Source organism: Bos taurus, chromosome 29 (genome assembly GCF_002263795.3).
Source record: "Bos taurus isolate L1 Dominette 01449 registration number 42190680 breed Hereford chromosome 29, ARS-UCD2.0, whole genome shotgun sequence".
Classification (NCBI taxonomy): domain Eukaryota; kingdom Metazoa; phylum Chordata; class Mammalia; order Artiodactyla; family Bovidae; genus Bos; species Bos taurus.
The window spans coordinates 27,255,102-27,273,170 of NC_037356.1; the positions used below are offsets into that span (position 1 = coordinate 27,255,102).

Consider the following 18,069-nt stretch of genomic DNA (forward strand, 5'->3'; position numbering starts at 1 on the left):
ATTAGAATAGATGTCAGAGTTTCCAAAACACAAAAAATAGAAATCAAGGACTTGTAGAAGGAGACTTACTACAAATGAGAAAAAATTTAATGAATACTAGGATTTGTTAAACATTATTTTGGAGGGAGATGTTTTCAGATGTTTCAGTAATTGGAAACAGCATGACTAGGTAAATGCATTCTAAAGTAGGCACTCTGATGGACTTGGATAATGTTCCCATGCAGAATTTGCTCTCATTAACTCAGATTCAACCTTATATTAATTTCTTTAAAAAATTTTAAAAAAGAAAAAAAAAAAACTGTTCCTGGTGTACAATTAGCATGCTCTAGCATCTTTAGTTTGCATTTCACAGGAGTGGGTTTTAGACAATTCTTCTTTATTTTCAAATTTAATTGCAATTAGGCTTAGTTGCAATTAGGTTTCAGTGTGTATCACACACACCCCCCCACACACACACACGCACCATGGTGCCTTAAAGATCTTCAGGACTGGTTCAGTGGCTCACTGCGGCATATAAACTTCTTTTAAATTGTGATCTGCTACAACATCTAGTTTCCATCCATCTCTTGGTCACAGACAGTAGCTCCAGATCGATCTTGCATCTTCATCCCTCAGCCATCAGAAGAAAAGATGTGGAAGGAGAGGAAACGTTCCCCTAACTTGAAGACCACCTCTTGAAGAGACAGACTTTACCTCCTCCTATTTCCCTTTGGTGCAATTTGGCCAGGCGATCAAACTCGGCTGGAAGAGAGGTTAAGAAAATACCAAGGTGTCTAGATAGCCACATGTCCAACTAAGATTCAGGGCATTTATTATTGAGGAAAAATGGGAGAATGAAAATTAGGAATAACTAACAATCTCCTCCACTCTTTCAATATTTACATTTAGTCTTAGACATCTGTATGTTGTTTCATCTAGAGTCAACATTTGAATTTACCGGTTCATCTGAGGAGAATGGCAATATGAAATTGATGAAAACAAAATGTTTAGGGCATAAATAAAACATACTACTATTTTCATAACTGTTAGTAGCTGATACAAAGCTCTTAAGTTGTTCCAGGTAGTTTCTGTAAGATTTCAACATTGCTGGGTTCATCCCTATAACCTCGGCAAGCTGCTTTTCCATCCTGAAATAACTTCTTGACTCCATTCTTCTTTTTCAGATTTATACACCTTTCAGTTCTACACATCTTTCAAAACCAAATACCAGTATTTAATTCTCCATGCATTTCTGATCACTCTATTTTCAGGCACACTTCCAGTTCCTCACGGATACTAAAATAATCCAAATATATTTTTTTGTTGTTTCCTGAGTATATCACAATATCTAACCACAATTAGTATTATACATGAAAAAAAAAAAGTTCGTGTCTTACATATAAAGTTTATTTCCCTCAGTTTTCTACTTTTCACCTAGTAGGAAATCACTTTATTGATAGTTTGACATGAAATTCACTGACGCTTTAACAAAATGTGTCACATCCTTCTTTACAATACAGAATCCAACAAGAGCACTGACACACCTATGTGATGCTATTAAACACATGAGAGCCAAAGAGGGGAAAGCAAAATTCTAATTGCTTCTTTTCCCAAGAGTTGATACTTGTGAGATATGAACCTAGTGGGAGTTCACTCTCATTTTTCCTAATTAGACTCTGAATCAATATCCAGAGTATAAAATTGCCATTCATATCAACCAATCTTTACCAAGAGCCATTACTTTCATCAGAGGTCAGGACATATCATTACCATGGAGGCTATTAGGCTATGACACCTCAACACCTAACAGCCCTGCAAGGTTAGTATTCAGAACTATCCACCAGCATAATCAGATTTTCTTTTTCCCTTCAGAGAAATTGGGGAGAAACACATAGGTCTGAAATTTCGGGGAACAAGGAGTGTGTGTCTGAATCCCAGTCCTGACTTTTATGATTTCAAATCATCTGCTGTGGCTCTGCGCTAAGTGCTAAGTCACTTCAGTTGTGTCCAGCTCTTTGTGACCTCATGGACTGTAGCCTGCCAGGCTCCTCTGCCCATGGTGATTCTCCAGACAAGAATACTGGAGTGGGTGGCTATGCCCTTCTCCAGGGGACCTTCCTAACCCAGGGATAGAACCTGCATCTCTTACATCTACTTGCATTGGCAGGCAGGTTCTTTACTACTAGCACCACCTGGAAGCCCTCTGTGGCTGCCCCCAAGTGCAATTACAAATGCAGCTAGCTTTTTTTTTTTTTTAATCACTATCTGTCCTCACTCTAATATTCACACTACATTATGAGCAAGGAGAGGTGGTTGGATGGCATCACTGACTCAATGGACATGAGTTTGAGCAAGCTCTGGAATATGGTGAAGGACAGGGAAGCCTGGCTTGCTGCAGTCCACGGGGCCGCATAGAATCAGACACAACTGAGCAACTGAACAACACCAAATGAGCAAGGACTACTTTATGAGCAAGGATACTTAGCTGTACCTGACTGAATAAAATTATGACCAATACTTTCTTCTCTACTCACTTCAGTGGAGGTAGTGTGAGAATTTTGTTCATTTATGGGGAGTCTATGTTAATGTATTGCTGAGCATCTTTCAAATGATTTTATTAAAAACTCATGTTTATTGATACTTGCTGTATGTAAGGCACCATGCCAAACATTGTATTGAGTAAACACTGTAGTGCAGAAGAAAAATCAGTAAATAATCCATAATAATTGATACAGGTTTATTTATGCACTAAATATAACATAAGAAATATATTTATGGGCACATAGAAAATTTTCTCATCAACTGGGTCTTCCATGGTTAAAGTTCCTTAACTAAAGGGTCTTTAAAATCAAGTACATTTTATAAGATAAAGGGAATAGAGTGAGAAGAGCTAAAGAAATTTGTTGAGTCAAAAATGAGAGCCTATTATGCTCTTTTGTGAAATAATTAAATCATGTCATACCTGTTGAAGCATTAAAAAGAAAACTTTTCTTGTCAGATGATGTGAATCTTGGAATGGCAAAGAATTTGTCTTGACTTTATTTGAAAACCATGGAAAATATTCATAATTTAAGAAGTTAATATTCAGTAAAAAAATTTCAAGCTCTATATTACCATATGTGTTAATGCAGAAAGGAGCAACAAGAAGATGTGCTAAAGAAAAGAAAACTTAAAACTCTGGCCATGATTAAAGAATAAAAATGTTGGTCAAATAAAGCATCTTATAGAGAGAAGCTGAATAGATTAACAATAAAATAACATTGACATTTTCTTAACAAGAGCCAGGGACAGGGCTAAGCTCCTTGTAAGAATCATTTTACTTAATTTTCACATAAAACAGATTTTTGCTTTTTCAGAGTTGGAGAGCACACCTGATTATCTCAAGATCATGTGGCAAGTATGGGGTTCAGGGAGGTTTCAATGCACTAATTCTAACTTAGTATCAGGGATTATGTGTGTGTGTTTAGTCACTAAGTCATGTCCAACTCTTTGCGACCTCATAGACAATAGCCCGCCAGACTCCTCTGTCCATGGGATTCTCCAGGCAAGAATATTGGAGTGGGTTGCCATTTCCTACTTTAGGGGATCTTCCCAACACAGGGATCAAACCCAAGTCTCCTGTGTGTCCTGTATCACAAGCAGATTCTTATAAAAATTATAAAACCATGAAACAGTGAAACTGAGATGTTAAAGATTAAACGTCAAGCATCAAGCATTTCTTGTTATTAACAATGCCTGCTAAGTAAGTAGTTATTCAGAATGAAATCAACATTTTGATTGTAAGATCTGAATATTTTGATGGTTGGAGTGTTTTATTGTGAAATGAAATATTTCTCCAACAGTTTCAAGCAGTTATTTTTCTCCACTCTATTGATGACATATAAAACAAGCCCAATAACTCTTAAATAAAGCAATATGTTGAGCTATGAGATACCTGTCAGGTGTCATATGAGTTTTTATTTTTCTAGAAAAATATCCTCAGTTATTTCATCCATTCTAATACGGAAAAATTTTTATCATAGTTCTGAAATTTTCCAATTTTTTTCTCTCACATAAAGTATTGCATCTTGAACTGAACAGATTAATCCAACAATTGAGTTTTAACTAAGATTATGATTTTCCATTTTATAGAATCTAATCATTATCTGTACAAATGTAAACTGAAAGTGAGTTGATCTTTAAACAAAAAACACATCCCAAAGTTAACCAATACTAAATTTAAATTAAAATTTCTATTTGTATTTTGTTTGTGTTCTACTAATCCACATCTCTATCATCTTTGAATTCCATAAAGAACATCTGCAAAATACAGGATAATATTAATAAAAAAGACCAAAATAAATGAGACATAGTATTTGTCCTCAAAAATGGATCTCATATTTAGGGGGAATATAAATAGTTTTCTCACCTCTTCCATCAACCTTGAAGTGCAAATTGCATGCAATAAACTTTGCACACTGATCCCCTGGTCACAGTGGTGGAATACATAACCTATACTGAGGTCATTATATTCTGACCCCCAAGATTATCAAAATTAGAATAAAGGAGGAAGGTTCCTGAGTCTGGAAAAGCTGCTGAGGTATAAGGATGATGTCTGCCACACAGTTATGTATCTGCCCTCTGGGATCAAAGTCCAGGGAGAAGGAAGTTGGGACATTAAAGCTGTAGACATCAGGTGAAATGATAGTTTCCCATTCCTTCAAATATTTTGGGTTATGATTCTAGTAAGGAAAATAGCTGAAATTAATACAATTGTTTTTCATAGATTTATGAATCCTCTGTTAATTTATTAGAGAAAGCACACACTATTCTTACATATTCTGAGTGAAATAAAAATACCATGCCATTTTACATGAATATCATTAAGACATATGTACAGATTATGGGAATAAAGAAAAAGTCTTCAGAGGTCTCAATAGTAATGTTCACCCTGATTTTAACAATCTACAATCAGTATTTTCTCTTAAAATCTTATGAAGTATCTTAATTATAAATTTCATGAAGAAGTTTGATTTTTTTTTTTTTTCTGGTTCAACTACGATCATTGTCTCAGAGAAGCAGGAGAGAATTAGGAGACCTCTGCATCATGAGTCTCTTTTGATGAGACATCAAATAATGACCTTCCCAAATTACTCTCCCCAGCACCCACTCACATGTACACACAGACACTCACACACATGCACACATGGACATAAAATCTCATTTTCTCTTTCAACTTAGAACTGATTGAGAACATAATGGACCCTGGAAATCATTCCTCAGTGACTGAGTTCATCCTTGCTGGACTCACAGAACAGCCACAACTCCAGCTGCCCCTTTTCCTCCTCTTCCTAGGAATCTATGTGGTCACGATGGTGGGGAACCTGGGCATGATCACACTGACTGGGCTCAGTTCTCACCTGCACACCCCCATGTACTATTTCCTCACCAACTTGTCCTTTATTGATCTCTGTCAGTCGACTGTCATTACCCCCAAAATGCTGGTGAGCTTCGTGACAGAGAAGAATATTATCTCCTATCCTGAATGCATGACTCAACTTTATTTCTTCATCATTTTTGCTATTTCAGAAAGTCACATGCTGGCTGTGATGGCATATGACCGCTATGTTGCCATCTGCAACCCCTTGCTTTACAACATCACCATGTCTTATTACATCTGCTTCTGCCTCACAGTGGGAGTTTATATTTTGGGCATCACTGGATCCACAGTCCATACAGGATTTATGTTGAGACTCTTTTTCTGCAACACCAATATTATTAACCATTATTTCTGTGATCTCTTTCCACTCTTGGAGCTATCCTGTTCCAGCATCTATGTCAATGAATTATTGGTTATATTCTTAAGTGCATTTAACATTTTGATTCCTGCCTTAGTTATTCTTTCTTCCTACATCTTCATCATCTCCAGCATCCTCCAAATCCACTCCAAGGAGGGCAGGTCCAAAGCCTTCAGCACCTGCAGCTCTCACATCTCAGCTGTTGCTATTTTCTATGGATCTACTGCATTCATGTACCTGCAGCCATCATCAGTCAGCTCCATGGACCAAGGGAAAGTGTCCTCTGTGTTTTATACCATCATTGTGCCCATGCTAAACCCCCTGATCTATAGCCTACGGAATAGGGATGTCAAATTTGCGCTGAAAAAAATTCTAGACTGTGCAAAACATGTAGGAACAGAGCCAATATCATGATCCATATCAGTCATGTAGACTGCTGAGGAATACCAATTCTTAATTATATAGAATATATTTAATAGAGAAACCTCTGTCCTTAATTTATCCTTTTGTAATAGGTATTAGTAACTTGTTTTCCAGTTAATATATTATTTGGACTCTGAGAGGTAAATACTTTGGAGATCAGGTCAGAACTAATAAGTAATAGAGGAGAGTATTTTAAATTAATAAAAATTCTAAGATGTTGCAGCTAATGTTCCCCAGCTATGAATCCATTAGGAGACCCATTCAAATTTGTATGTCTCTGTTGTTGTTCAGTCACTCAGTCATGTCTGACTCTTTGTAACCCCAAGGACCGCAGCACACCAAGCTTACCTGTCCTTCACCAACTCCTGGAGTTAGTTCAAACTCATGTCCATAGAGTCAGCGATGCCATCCGACTGTTGACCATCTCGTCCTCTGTCGTCCCCTTTTCCTCCTTACTTCAATCTTTCCCAGCATCAGGGTCTTTTCCAATGAGTTGGCTGTTTGCCTCATGTGGCCAAAATATGTCTCCCTGAGTTTACTCCTGTTTTATTTTCATATTATGTTTCATTACATTAAATATTAGACCACCTTAGTATGAAGTTTAAAATTTCACAAGGTCTATAACTGTGATTTTGTAATATTTTTTGTTTACTTTTTTTTAAATTTAAATTTATTTATTTTAATTGGATGGGTTTTGTAATTTTTATATTCTAGTTTAAATTTCATTGAGTGGTATAATGTTTTCTAAACTCAACATTCAAAAAACTAAGATCTTGGCATCTGGTGCCATTGCTTCCTGGCAGTTAGATGGGGAACAAGTGGAAACAGTGACAGATTTTATTTCTTGGGCACCAAAATCCCGCAGTGACTTTAGCCACAAAATTAATAGATGCTTGCTCCTTGGAAGAAAAGCTATGACCAACCTAGACAGCATATTAAAAAGCAAAGACATCACTTTGCTGACAGAGGTCCATATAGCCAAACTAGTTTTTCCAGTGGTCATGTTTCAATGTGAGAGTTGGACCATCAAGAAGGCTGTTCACTGAAGAATTGATGCTTTCAAATTGTGGTGCTGGAGCAGACTTTTGAGAGTCTCTTGGACAGCAAGGAGATCAAACCAGTCAATCCTAAAAGAAATCAGTCCTGAATATTCATTGGAAGGACTGGTGCTGAAGCTGAAGCTCCAATACTTTGGTCTCCTGTTGTGAAGATCTGACTCACTGGAAAAGATCCAGATGCTGGGAAAGATTGAGGGTAAGAGGAAAAGGGGGTGGCAGAGGATCAAATGGTTACATAATACTACTAACTCAAGGAACATGAGTGAGCAAACTCCAGGAGATAGTGTAGGACAGAGAAGCCTATCATGCTATAGTCCATGGGGTCACAAAGAAATGGACACCACTTAGGGACTGAACAGGTTTTTCTCTGTTAACTCAGGTGGTAAACAATTTGCCTACAGTGCAAGAGACCCTGGTTTGATTCTGGGTCTGGAAGATCCTCTGGAGAAGGGATAGGCTACATACTACAGTATTCTTGGGCTTCCCTGGTGGCTCAGCTGGTAAAGAATCTGCCTGAAATGCGGGAGACCTAGGTTTGACCCCTGGATTGGGAAGATCCCCTGGAGAAGGGAAAGGCTACTTGCTCCAGTATTCTGGCCTGGAGAATTTCATGGAGTGTATAGTCCATGGGGTCGTGAAGAGTCGGACTTTCACTGAGAGATTTTCACTTTACTTTGACTTAGGGACTGAACAACAACAGACCTCATTAAGTGGTAAAAATGCCTTATAAGTAATTTTTCTAAATAATGGCTTAGAGAAAGAAGGAGGAAGGATGGAAAAGAGGTTGAAAATGAAGAAAGAGAAGAATGGAGGTGTTGGGCTGCAACCCCACAGGCCTACAGGCCTGTTCTTTCCCAGCTTGAAGATCAAAGAAAGAGCTCAAAGTCAGTATTAAAGACATCAATGGTTCAATGGATTTTACACTTCTGAAGCAAGATCCTGAAGGGACACCCCACCATGTGCAGCTAATGGATGGGCAGGGCATGGTGACTGTCTTCACTCTGGGGAGAGAGGGCTGGAGTGGGGGAGATTACAGGTTATAGGGGAATTGACCTCAGATAGCCTCATTAGTTACCACAGAAACCAGCAGAGGGACACATCTCTCACTGCTCCTAGGCAAAAAGAAACAACTAATAGCTTGGGCCTGGGGCGAGGACACCAGAAGGTCAGTCATGTGAGTAAGGAGTAGGTGTGGTCAGGCAGGGGATGTACAGAGAACAAGAGAACAACCAAATTGAGTGGCTGATTGTAAGGAAAGAAAAGAAATGAGAAGATAAAAGAAAAAAAAAAAAGAAATTTCAAATTTCTTTCCCTGAAACATGCCACTACATGGCATGTATTTTGCCTCTTTTTTAAATATTTTTTGAGAAAACCTGTAAGAATTGTGTTGTTATTTCTTAAATGTAAAGATCAATGAAAGCATTTGAAAATGTACTATAGTTTACATTATGAACCACCATACAAATAATGTTATAAAGATTCTTCATGGGTGCATGCTCACTTGCTTCTGTCATGTTGGACTCTGACACCCTTTCAACTGTAGCCTGCCAGGCTTCTCTGTTCATGGAATTCTACAAGCAAGAATACTGGAATGGGTTGCTATGCCTTCCTTCAGGAATATTCCAGACACAGGGATCAAACCCATGTCTCTTATGTCTCTTGCATTGGCAGGCAGATTCTTTACCATTAGAGCCACCTTATTGTTGTTGCCTGGAACAACAGGCAACTCAGGTACTGTTGCCTGGAACAACAGGCAACTCAGGTACTGTTGCCTGGAAAATCCATGGGTGGAGGAGCCTGGTGGGCTGCAGTCCATGGGGTTGCAAAGAGTCGGACATGACTGAGCGACTTCACTTTCACTTTTCCCTTTCACGCGTTGGAGAAGGAAATGGCAACCCACTCCAGTGTTCTTGCCTGGAGAATCCCAGGGACGGGGGAGCCTGGTGGGCTGCCATCTATGGGGTCGCACAGAGTCGACATGACTTTGAAGTGACTTAGCAGCATTGTTGTTGCCCAGTTGCTAAGTCGTCAGAAGACTCTTTGTGACCCAAAGGACTGCAGTATAACAGACTTCCCTGTCCTTTACTATCTCCCAGAGTTTGCTCAAACTCATGCCATCCAGCCATCTAATCATATGTTGCCCTCTTTTCATGTGACACCTGGGAAGCCCCAAATCTGCCTTTAAAAAGAATGTGTTTCATTTAATGTTCCTGCAAGCTATGAAAATATAGAAAGTGAAAGTGAAGTTGCTCAGTCGTGTGAAGTTGCTCACTCTTTTCAACCCCATGGACTGTAGCCTACCAGGCTCCCCCGTCCATGGGATTTTCCAGGCAAGAATACTGGAGTGGGTTGCCATTTCCTTCTCCAGGGCATCTTCCCCCCCAGGGATTGAAACCGGGCCTCCCACATTGTAGGCAGACACTTTACTGTCTGAGCCACCAGGGAAGTCTATTCAAATTTATAAATCTTGATGAGATCGTCCTTATCCTTGCTGATTTTTTATTAGATTTTTTTGTCTTATAATTAACATTATTAATTCATTTCATTCTATTTTTACTATATTGAGATTTTATCAAGACTATATCAAAATACAGTTTTGTCAAGATTACATCAAGAACATATATACTCATTCTAAAAATAAAGTCCTCCTATCAAAAGTTTTGAAAATTGCATATGCTGTGCACTGGTGAAATAAACACCTCAGTAATGATATGAAATATTTTTATCATTCTAAAAAGGTTCTCTCAAGGCCTTTACCAGATATTCTCCCACACTCCACTGCAGTCTGGAAATGACCTCATTTCTACTCTGCAGATTATTAGTTCTACTTTTCTAGATTTCTAGACTCCCATATAAATGGAATTATACAGTAGGTACTCTTTTATGTTTTGCTCATTTTAGACAACTTGCCATTTTTAAGATTAGTCCATATTTCTGCTTGCATTTGTGATTTACTACTTTTATTAATAAATGGTATTCCACCCTGTGCATACAAGTACATATCACAATTCATTTACCTATTCATTAGTTAAATATTTGGGCTGTTTCCATTGGGTTGTTAGAACCAAATCTTCTATGCTCATTTTTGTACAAGTTTTAGTGTATACATATGTGTACATTTCTCTTGGGTAAATTACCAAGGAGTAGAGGTGCTAGGTTATAACATAAGTGTATACCTGACTTTCTAAAATTGCTGTACAGTTTTCCAAAGTGGTAGCTCTATATCCTCTCTAGAAGGTTCATATTGTCTCAAAGTTTTGCAATTGTAGGTTTTTGTTTGTCTGTTATTTACTTATGTATTTAATGCTAATTCAGTATAGGTATATGGTGGTTTGTCCCTATGGTTTACCTTTAGCTTTCATATCCTAATGAGTACTGATTTTATTGTTTTTTATGAACTTGTTAACTATTCCTTTATCGTCTTCTATAATATATCTGTTCAGACAGTTTTTCTATTTTTCATTGGCTTGATAATCTTCATGTTATTGTCTTATCTGTATTGTTTACACATTTTCAATAACATGCCATGGTGGCTTGTTTTAATTTTCTAATGATGTCTTTTATTTTTTTATTTTTTCTTTTTACTAAGTAAAATTAATTTTTAATTTCCATAAGGAAAAGAAATCACAAGGAAGTACAAATTTTGAAGTATCTCTTCATAGGACAATGTGTAATCATTTTCTGTAGAGAGAATAAAAATGTAATTCTGTTTTTCTTCCAGCAATGTTGATTGAATTTTCTTTTTACTGTCTTTATATTGCTAATATTTTAGAACATTTTCTTTTGTCTTTTTCTTTTTTTTGAATTTAAATTTATTTATTTTAATTAGAGTCTTTTAAAGAATAGTTTTTAAGTTGGACAAAACAGAGTTTGTCAAAGCTATATGGTTAATCTGTGTTCTAAGAATTATCAAGCTACTCCAATATTTTTTATTTTCTTTAGTCTTTTCTCCAGAAGTTGAATAGTTCAGCCTTCATGCTTATTTGTAAAATTCATTTCAAGTTCATCTTTTTTTCCCCCTAAGTTCATCTTTATTTAGCCGTTAAGTAGACATTTCAGATTTTCTGTTTCTACTTTTCTTATTTTTAATCAAGTGAAATTCTTTTTAAATTTTACATTGAGGCATGTAATCATAAAATAATCTATATACTAACAGAATAGGAGACTGCATATATGATTCTATATCCCTTAATTTGATGACTTTTTATAGCCTCTTAAAAACAAAAGAGATGAATATTTTAAACATTATAATTGATGATTGTATTTTGAGGTGTGTAATTACCACTTACTTTCTAATTAATAGCATATTGTAACAACTATAACTAAACAATTATTATTATTGTTACTACTATTCTTCAGGGTGCTCTATACTGTGCTTAGTTGCTTAGTCATATCTCACTCTTTGCAACCCTATGGCCTGTAGCTTTCCAGGATCCTCTGTCCACAGGGATTCTCCAGGCAAGAATACTGGAGTGGATTGCCATGCCCTCCTCCAGGGGATCTTCCTGACCAGGGATCGAACCTGGGCCTCCCACATTGCAGGCAGATTCTTTACCATCTGAGCCATCAGAGAAGCCCTTCAGGTGCTATATCTCTGCTAAATAGATAATGAGGTTGCTGGTCCAAGTTTACCAGCAGTAAATGGTGGATCAGGAGATGTACAAAAGCACTTGGACTTTAAGCATATTCAGTGAAGCATTATTTATACCTAGTCCCTCAAGCAAAATATCTCCAAATTGGTGAATAGTGTGTCAATTCAGGTACCACATTTGCATGAGTCTTTTGAATAAAGATATTAAATATACTTTTTATTTCCTAATAAATAAAACTATTTAATATTATAAAACTAAAATAATCTTTAGAACACATGTATCTGTATCTTGTTCTTCAACATATCTTTTATAATTATTGGGGAAATTATAAAATTATTAGTCATCATCCTTTGATTTTAGATTTGTTAGGAACTTCTCACAGGGTTATGGCAATAGCTATAAGATGCTTTTAGTTAGTCCCAAGTTAAAATATCCAAGTACTTTTGTTTTAGTAATGTATCATCATATATTGGCACCCCACTCCACTACTCTTGCCTGGAAAATCCCATGGATGGAGGAGACTGGTGGGCTGCAGTCCATGGGGTTGCTACCAGTCTGACACGACTGAGCGACTTCACTTTCACTTTTCACTTTCATGCATTGGAGAAGGAAATGGCAACCCACTCCAGTGTTCTTGCCTGGAGAATCCCAGGGATGGCGGAGCCTCATGGGCTGCCGTCTATGGGGTCGCACAGAGTCAGACACGATTGAAGCGATTTAGCAGCAGCAGCAGCATCATATATAAATACAGTTAGTATTATATATGAAAACAGAAATTTCAAATCTTACATATAAAGTTTGTTTCCCTCAATTTTCTATTTTCCCCTTGTGAAAAACCACTTTAAGACATTACTTTAGTGTATGTCTTTATAATTTCATGAAATTTTGAACTTTTAATTAGTTTGACATGAAATTTAGTGGGCTCTAACAAGATCTATTACATCCTTGTTTACGATAAATAACCTAACAAGAAAAAATAACCAAAGCTATGTGACACTGTTCAACATTTGAGAGCCAATAGGGAAAGAGGGAAATTCTAATTATTTGTTTTCCCAGGAGCCACAGTTGTGGGGTAAGATTCTAGTGGGAGATAATTAATCATTGTTTGTTCCTCATCATCAGACACTTAGCATTGATATCCAGAGTATAAAATCCTCATCTATCAACTAACTTTTGCAGAGGGCCATCAGCTTCATCAGAGATCGACTAGTGACACAGAATTATTATCACAGACGCTTTTAGGCTATGACCCTCAACACCAAAGAGTCCTGCAAGGTTGGTACTCATAACTATCCGCTGGCATCATCAGAATCATTTTTGCCTTCATATAAGTATAGGAGAAAATCACAATTCAGAATTTTTAAGGAGGAAGTGTCTTAAACCCAGTCCTAACTTTTTAAATGTTAGATCTCTAGCTCCCTCCTCGTGTACTAACAGATACAGGTAGCTATTTTTTCTATCTCTTCCTGTCCTCACTCGAATAGTCAACTCCCAAACAAGTAATATTTTACCACCTACCTTTCCCCTGTTGAAGAAATTCAACACACTTTGTTTACTCACTTCAACTCTGGCACGTCTGAGAGCTTCATTCATTTTTGTGGAGTCTATGTTAACTTTTCACAAAATTTTCAATCATTTTATTAAAATATCATATTTATCAGTACTTTCTGTATGGAAGGCACTGTTTTGAGTTACTCATCAGGTACAGAAGAAAAACTAGTAGATAACTAAATTAATAGAGATTAAAGTACATGCTAAATGTGACATAAGAAATGTATTCTTGGGCACATAGAAAATGTTCTTATTAACTGTGTCTTGCACTTTTTAAGGACCTTGATTACAGTGCCTTTACTATTAAATAGGTTTCACAGGATAAGGGGGTAGACTGAGAAAAGCTAAAGGAATTTGATGAATTAAAAATGAGAGCCTACTATGCTTTTTGTGAAATAAATTATGATAGCTGTTCCAACATTAATAAGAAAATATTTCTTTAGCTGTCAGACAATATAAATCTTTGAATGACAAAGAAATTGATGTGAACTTATTTAGTCACTATGGAAAATATTGATAGTTTAGGAAGCTAATATTCAGTAAAAATCTTCAAATATGTATTACCATATGTGTTAATGTAAAAGAGGCAAGAAGAAGGTGTGCTAAGGAGAAGAAAATTTAAAACATTGGCCATCATTCAGGAATGAAAATGTTGGTTAAACAAAAGATATATTGGAAAGAAACAATATATCAAAAGTAAAATAACAATATTTTCTTACTAAGATCCACTTAATTTTCACATGAAAGAGATATTAGTATTTTTGTTTTTTCAGAGAACTGGACAGTAGATGTAATTAACCCAAGGTCATAGAGCAAGTATGGAATTGATATGAAGTTTTAATCCATTACTATCTTAGTATCAGAACCTATAATAATTATAAATTCGTTAAACATTGAAATTGGAAGAGATGTAATAGACTATTTAATCCAACCAGCCATCAAGTCCTTATGTCATTAACAATATATCTGCTAAGTAACTAGTTATTCAGGCTGAAAGCAAAACTTTGACTAAGACTTAGTTATGTCTGAGAGTTGGAATACTCATTTCAGTCTGAACCCAAATATTTCACCTGTAATTTCAAGCAGTTAGTTTTACTTCAGTCTCTTGATGGTATATACAATGACACCAATATGTCTTAAGTAAAGCAATATTTTGGGCCATGAGTTAACTATCCTATGCTACATGAATTTTTGCTTCACTCCAAAACTATCTTCAGTTTTTTTCAGACATTCTAAAATGACAGATTTCTAGATCATTTTTCTGAAACTGTCTAGTTTTCCTGTTACATTAAGTATTGTACGTCAGACTGAACATAGTAATCCAACTACTGTTTCAGTTTTAAGTAAGAATATAAATTTCCATTTCCTAGAATCTGCTCATCTTCTTTGCAAATGTAAACTAAACATATATTGGTCTCTTAAAAAAATCACACAATTGACCAATATTACCCAAAATTGCATTTAAACTAAAATTCTTAATTGTATTTTGCATGCACTCTACTTACCTACATCTCTACCATCTTTGAATTCTATACAGAGCACACGCAAAATACATGATTGCACACACACACACACACACACACACACACACAAAGACCAGCATAGAATCTTCTGTTTTCCTTTAAAAACCTTTCTTATATTTTTGGAATATGAATATTTTTCTCACCTCTACCATTGCCATGAAGTTCAAATTGCATTGATCAATCTGACTATACTGCCACCCTGGTCACAGTGATGGAATACCTGCCCTACTTTTAGGAACCTGTCCTGGTTCCTGAGATTATCTAGGGCTTCCCAGATATTGCTAGTGGTAAATAACCAGCTTGCTAATGCAGGTAGACATAAGAGAGTAGAGGGTTTGATCCCTGGGTTGGGAAGATCCCCTGCAGGAAGGCAGACAACCCACTCCAGTATTCTTGCCTGTAGAATCCCATGGACAGAGGAGCCTGGTGGGCTACGGTCCATAGGGTTGCAAAGACACGATTGAAGCAACTTAGCTTGCACACACACATGCAAAAGATTATCTAAATTAGAACAAGAGAAGATGACTTCTGGAGTTTGAAAAGCTATTGAGATATAAGCATGATGTCTGCCAATAAATTATGTTTCTGCTCTCTGGAGTCATGTTCTGGGGAGAAGGAAGCTGCCATATTAAACAGCAACCCTCAGGTGGTAGTCTTCCAGTGCTTCAGATATTTTGAAGTGGGATTCTAGTAAGGAAAGCAGCTGAGACTAATACAATTAAAAGTAATAAAGTTACTTTTCAAAGATTTATGAATCTTCTGTATTAACTACAGAAGACGTGTACTCCTATCACTTATTGTGAGTGAAATGAATATTATGCCATTTGACATGCATATGTTAATATACACATATAGAATATGGAAGGAAAGAAAAGTACTCAGAAATGGAAGTGTGTGCTTAGTGCTTAGTCACTCAGTTGTGTCCGACTCTTTGTGATCCCATGAGCTGTAGCTTCCAGGCTCCTCAGTCCATGGGATTCTACAGACCAGAATACTGGAGTGGTTGCCATTCCCTTCTCCAGGAGATCATCCCAACCCAGGAATTGAACACACATCTCATGCATTGCAGGCAGACTCACTTGAGCTACCACAGAAGCCCATTCTGATGATTTTCAAAATTCAGAAATTGGGGTTGCCTCTGATAAAGTTATGAAGTGCTTGAATTATAAAGTTTGTAGAGTTTATATTTCCTTCTCTGATTCAACCAGGATCATTTTATTTTTGTCCCAGAGAAACAAGAGAGACTTGAGAAATCCCAGAAGAGATTGTGAATCTCTTCTGAGAAGGGATCAAATAGTGATCTCCATAGAATTACTCTCCCCTATAACACATACACATGTGCATACACATGCATGAACATACCCACACTAAAGTATGGTGATTTTCTTTTATAGACTTAGAACGGACTGAGAAGATAATGGACCCTGGAAATCACTCCTTAGTGACTGAGTTCATCCTTGCTGGTCTCACAGAACAGCCACAACTCCAGCTGCTCTTTTTCTTCCTCTTCCTAGGAATCTATGTGGTCACGGTGGTGGGGAACTTGGGCATGATCACACTGATTGGGCTCAGTTCTCACCTGCACACCCCAATGTATTACTTCCTCATCAACCTGTCCTTTATCGACTTCTGTCATTCCACTGTCATAACCCCCAAAATGCTGGTGAGTTTTGTGACAGAGAAGAATATTATCTCCTACACTGAATGCATGACTCAGCTCTATTTCTTCATCATTTTTATCATTGCAGAGGGTTACATGTTGGCTGTAATGGCATTTGACCGCTATGTTGCCATCTGTAACCCCTTGCTTTATAATGTCATCATGTCTTACCACATCTGCTTCCGCCTCACAGTGGGAGTTTATATTTTGGGCTTCATCGGGTCTACAATCCATACAGGCTTTATGTTGAGAGTCTTTTTCTGCAAGAACAAGATGGTTAACCATTATTTCTGTGATCTTTTTCCACTCTTGGAGCTATCTTGTTCTAGCACCTACATCAACAAATTATTGGTTCTAGTCTTGAGTGCATTTAACATTGTGATACCTTCCTTAACCATCCTTGCTTCCTACATCTTCATTCTCTCCAGCATCCTCCAAATCCACTCCATTGAGGGCAGGTCCAAAGCCTTCAGCACATGTAGCTCTCACATTTCAGCTGTTGCTGTTTTTTCTGGATCTGCGACATTTACATACCTACAGCCATCATCTGTGAGCTCCATGGATCAAGGTAAAGTGTCCTCTGTGTTTTATACCTGCATTGTACCTATGCTGAATCCTCTGATTTACAGTCTGCATAACAAGGATGTCAAACTTGCCCTGAAAAAATTCTGGAGATTGAAAAATGTGTATGAATAGAATCACTATCATGATGACACAGAAGTCCTTTTGCTCCCTGACATATAATATGTATTGAGTTTATTGATTTGGGAAACTTAGTGACATATAAAAAATATATATCCAAAATTCTACCTCAGGCCTCTTCTTCAACATATATTAAAGTCATTATATATAAAATCAGAAACTGTGATTATGAATAATATTCTAAAAACCCTTGAGGGTTAAAGGAGTCTTAGTTTTATTTGCAATGATAATGCCAAGAACAACATAGAGGAGGGAATGAAGATTTTGAAAACAATCCTAGTAACTATGTTATCAAAATTTTATTAAATATTATGCACTATTTCCAGCATTTGAAATGGATAACTTTATTTATATTCACAGCCTATATCAGAGTAAACCCTAGTCGAATTTAGTTTGATTATTTGCCCACAGTCCTAAATATAACAAGTGGTAAAGCCTAGCTTGTTTGTTTCCAAGACCTATGATTTTTCTCAAGATGATTCTTTGGCCCCATGTAATTGTGGGAGGTAGTGCTAGTAGTAAAGAACCCATTTACCAATGCATGAGACAAGTGTTTGATGCCGGGGCTGGGAAGATTCCCTGAAGGCAGAAATGGCAACCCATTCCACTATTCTTGTCTGAAAAAATCCCATGGACAGAAGAGCCTGGTTAGATACAGTCCATGGTGTGCGCAAAGAGTCAGACATGACTGAATATGCATGAACTAAGGTTTCCCTAGGAATTTTCTTCTACACATCAAGCAACTTCAGTTCTCTATAAGACTGTGTTGCTTTCCTCTAGATCTCCTTAATGCTATTTTTACTT

At 36.9% G+C, this 18,069-nt stretch overlaps 2 protein-coding genes across 2 annotated transcripts; both read left to right on the plus strand.

Moving 5' to 3' along the window:
- The first annotated feature begins 5,216 nt into the window (after positions 1-5,216).
- Positions 5,217-6,170, plus strand: OR8G3F (olfactory receptor family 8 subfamily G member 3F). The gene has a single exon (NM_001390284.1). The coding sequence runs from the start codon at positions 5,217-5,219 to the stop codon at positions 6,168-6,170; it is 954 nt and encodes a 317-aa protein (NP_001377213.1).
- A 10,150-nt stretch (positions 6,171-16,320) lies between these two features.
- OR8G3E (olfactory receptor family 8 subfamily G member 3E) lies at positions 16,321-17,259 on the plus strand. The gene has a single exon (NM_001389833.1). It carries the CDS (start codon positions 16,321-16,323, stop codon positions 17,257-17,259), a length of 939 nt encoding a protein of 312 aa, NP_001376762.1.
- The last annotated feature ends 810 nt before the right edge of the window (positions 17,260-18,069 follow it).

Excerpts from the sequence above, each read along its gene's own strand:
- OR8G3F (NM_001390284.1), top strand. The coding sequence starts at position 5,217 with ATGGACCCTGGAAATCATTCCTCAGTGACTGAGTTCATCCTTGCTGGA.
- OR8G3E (NM_001389833.1), top strand. The coding sequence starts at position 16,321 with ATGGACCCTGGAAATCACTCCTTAGTGACTGAGTTCATCCTTGCTGGT.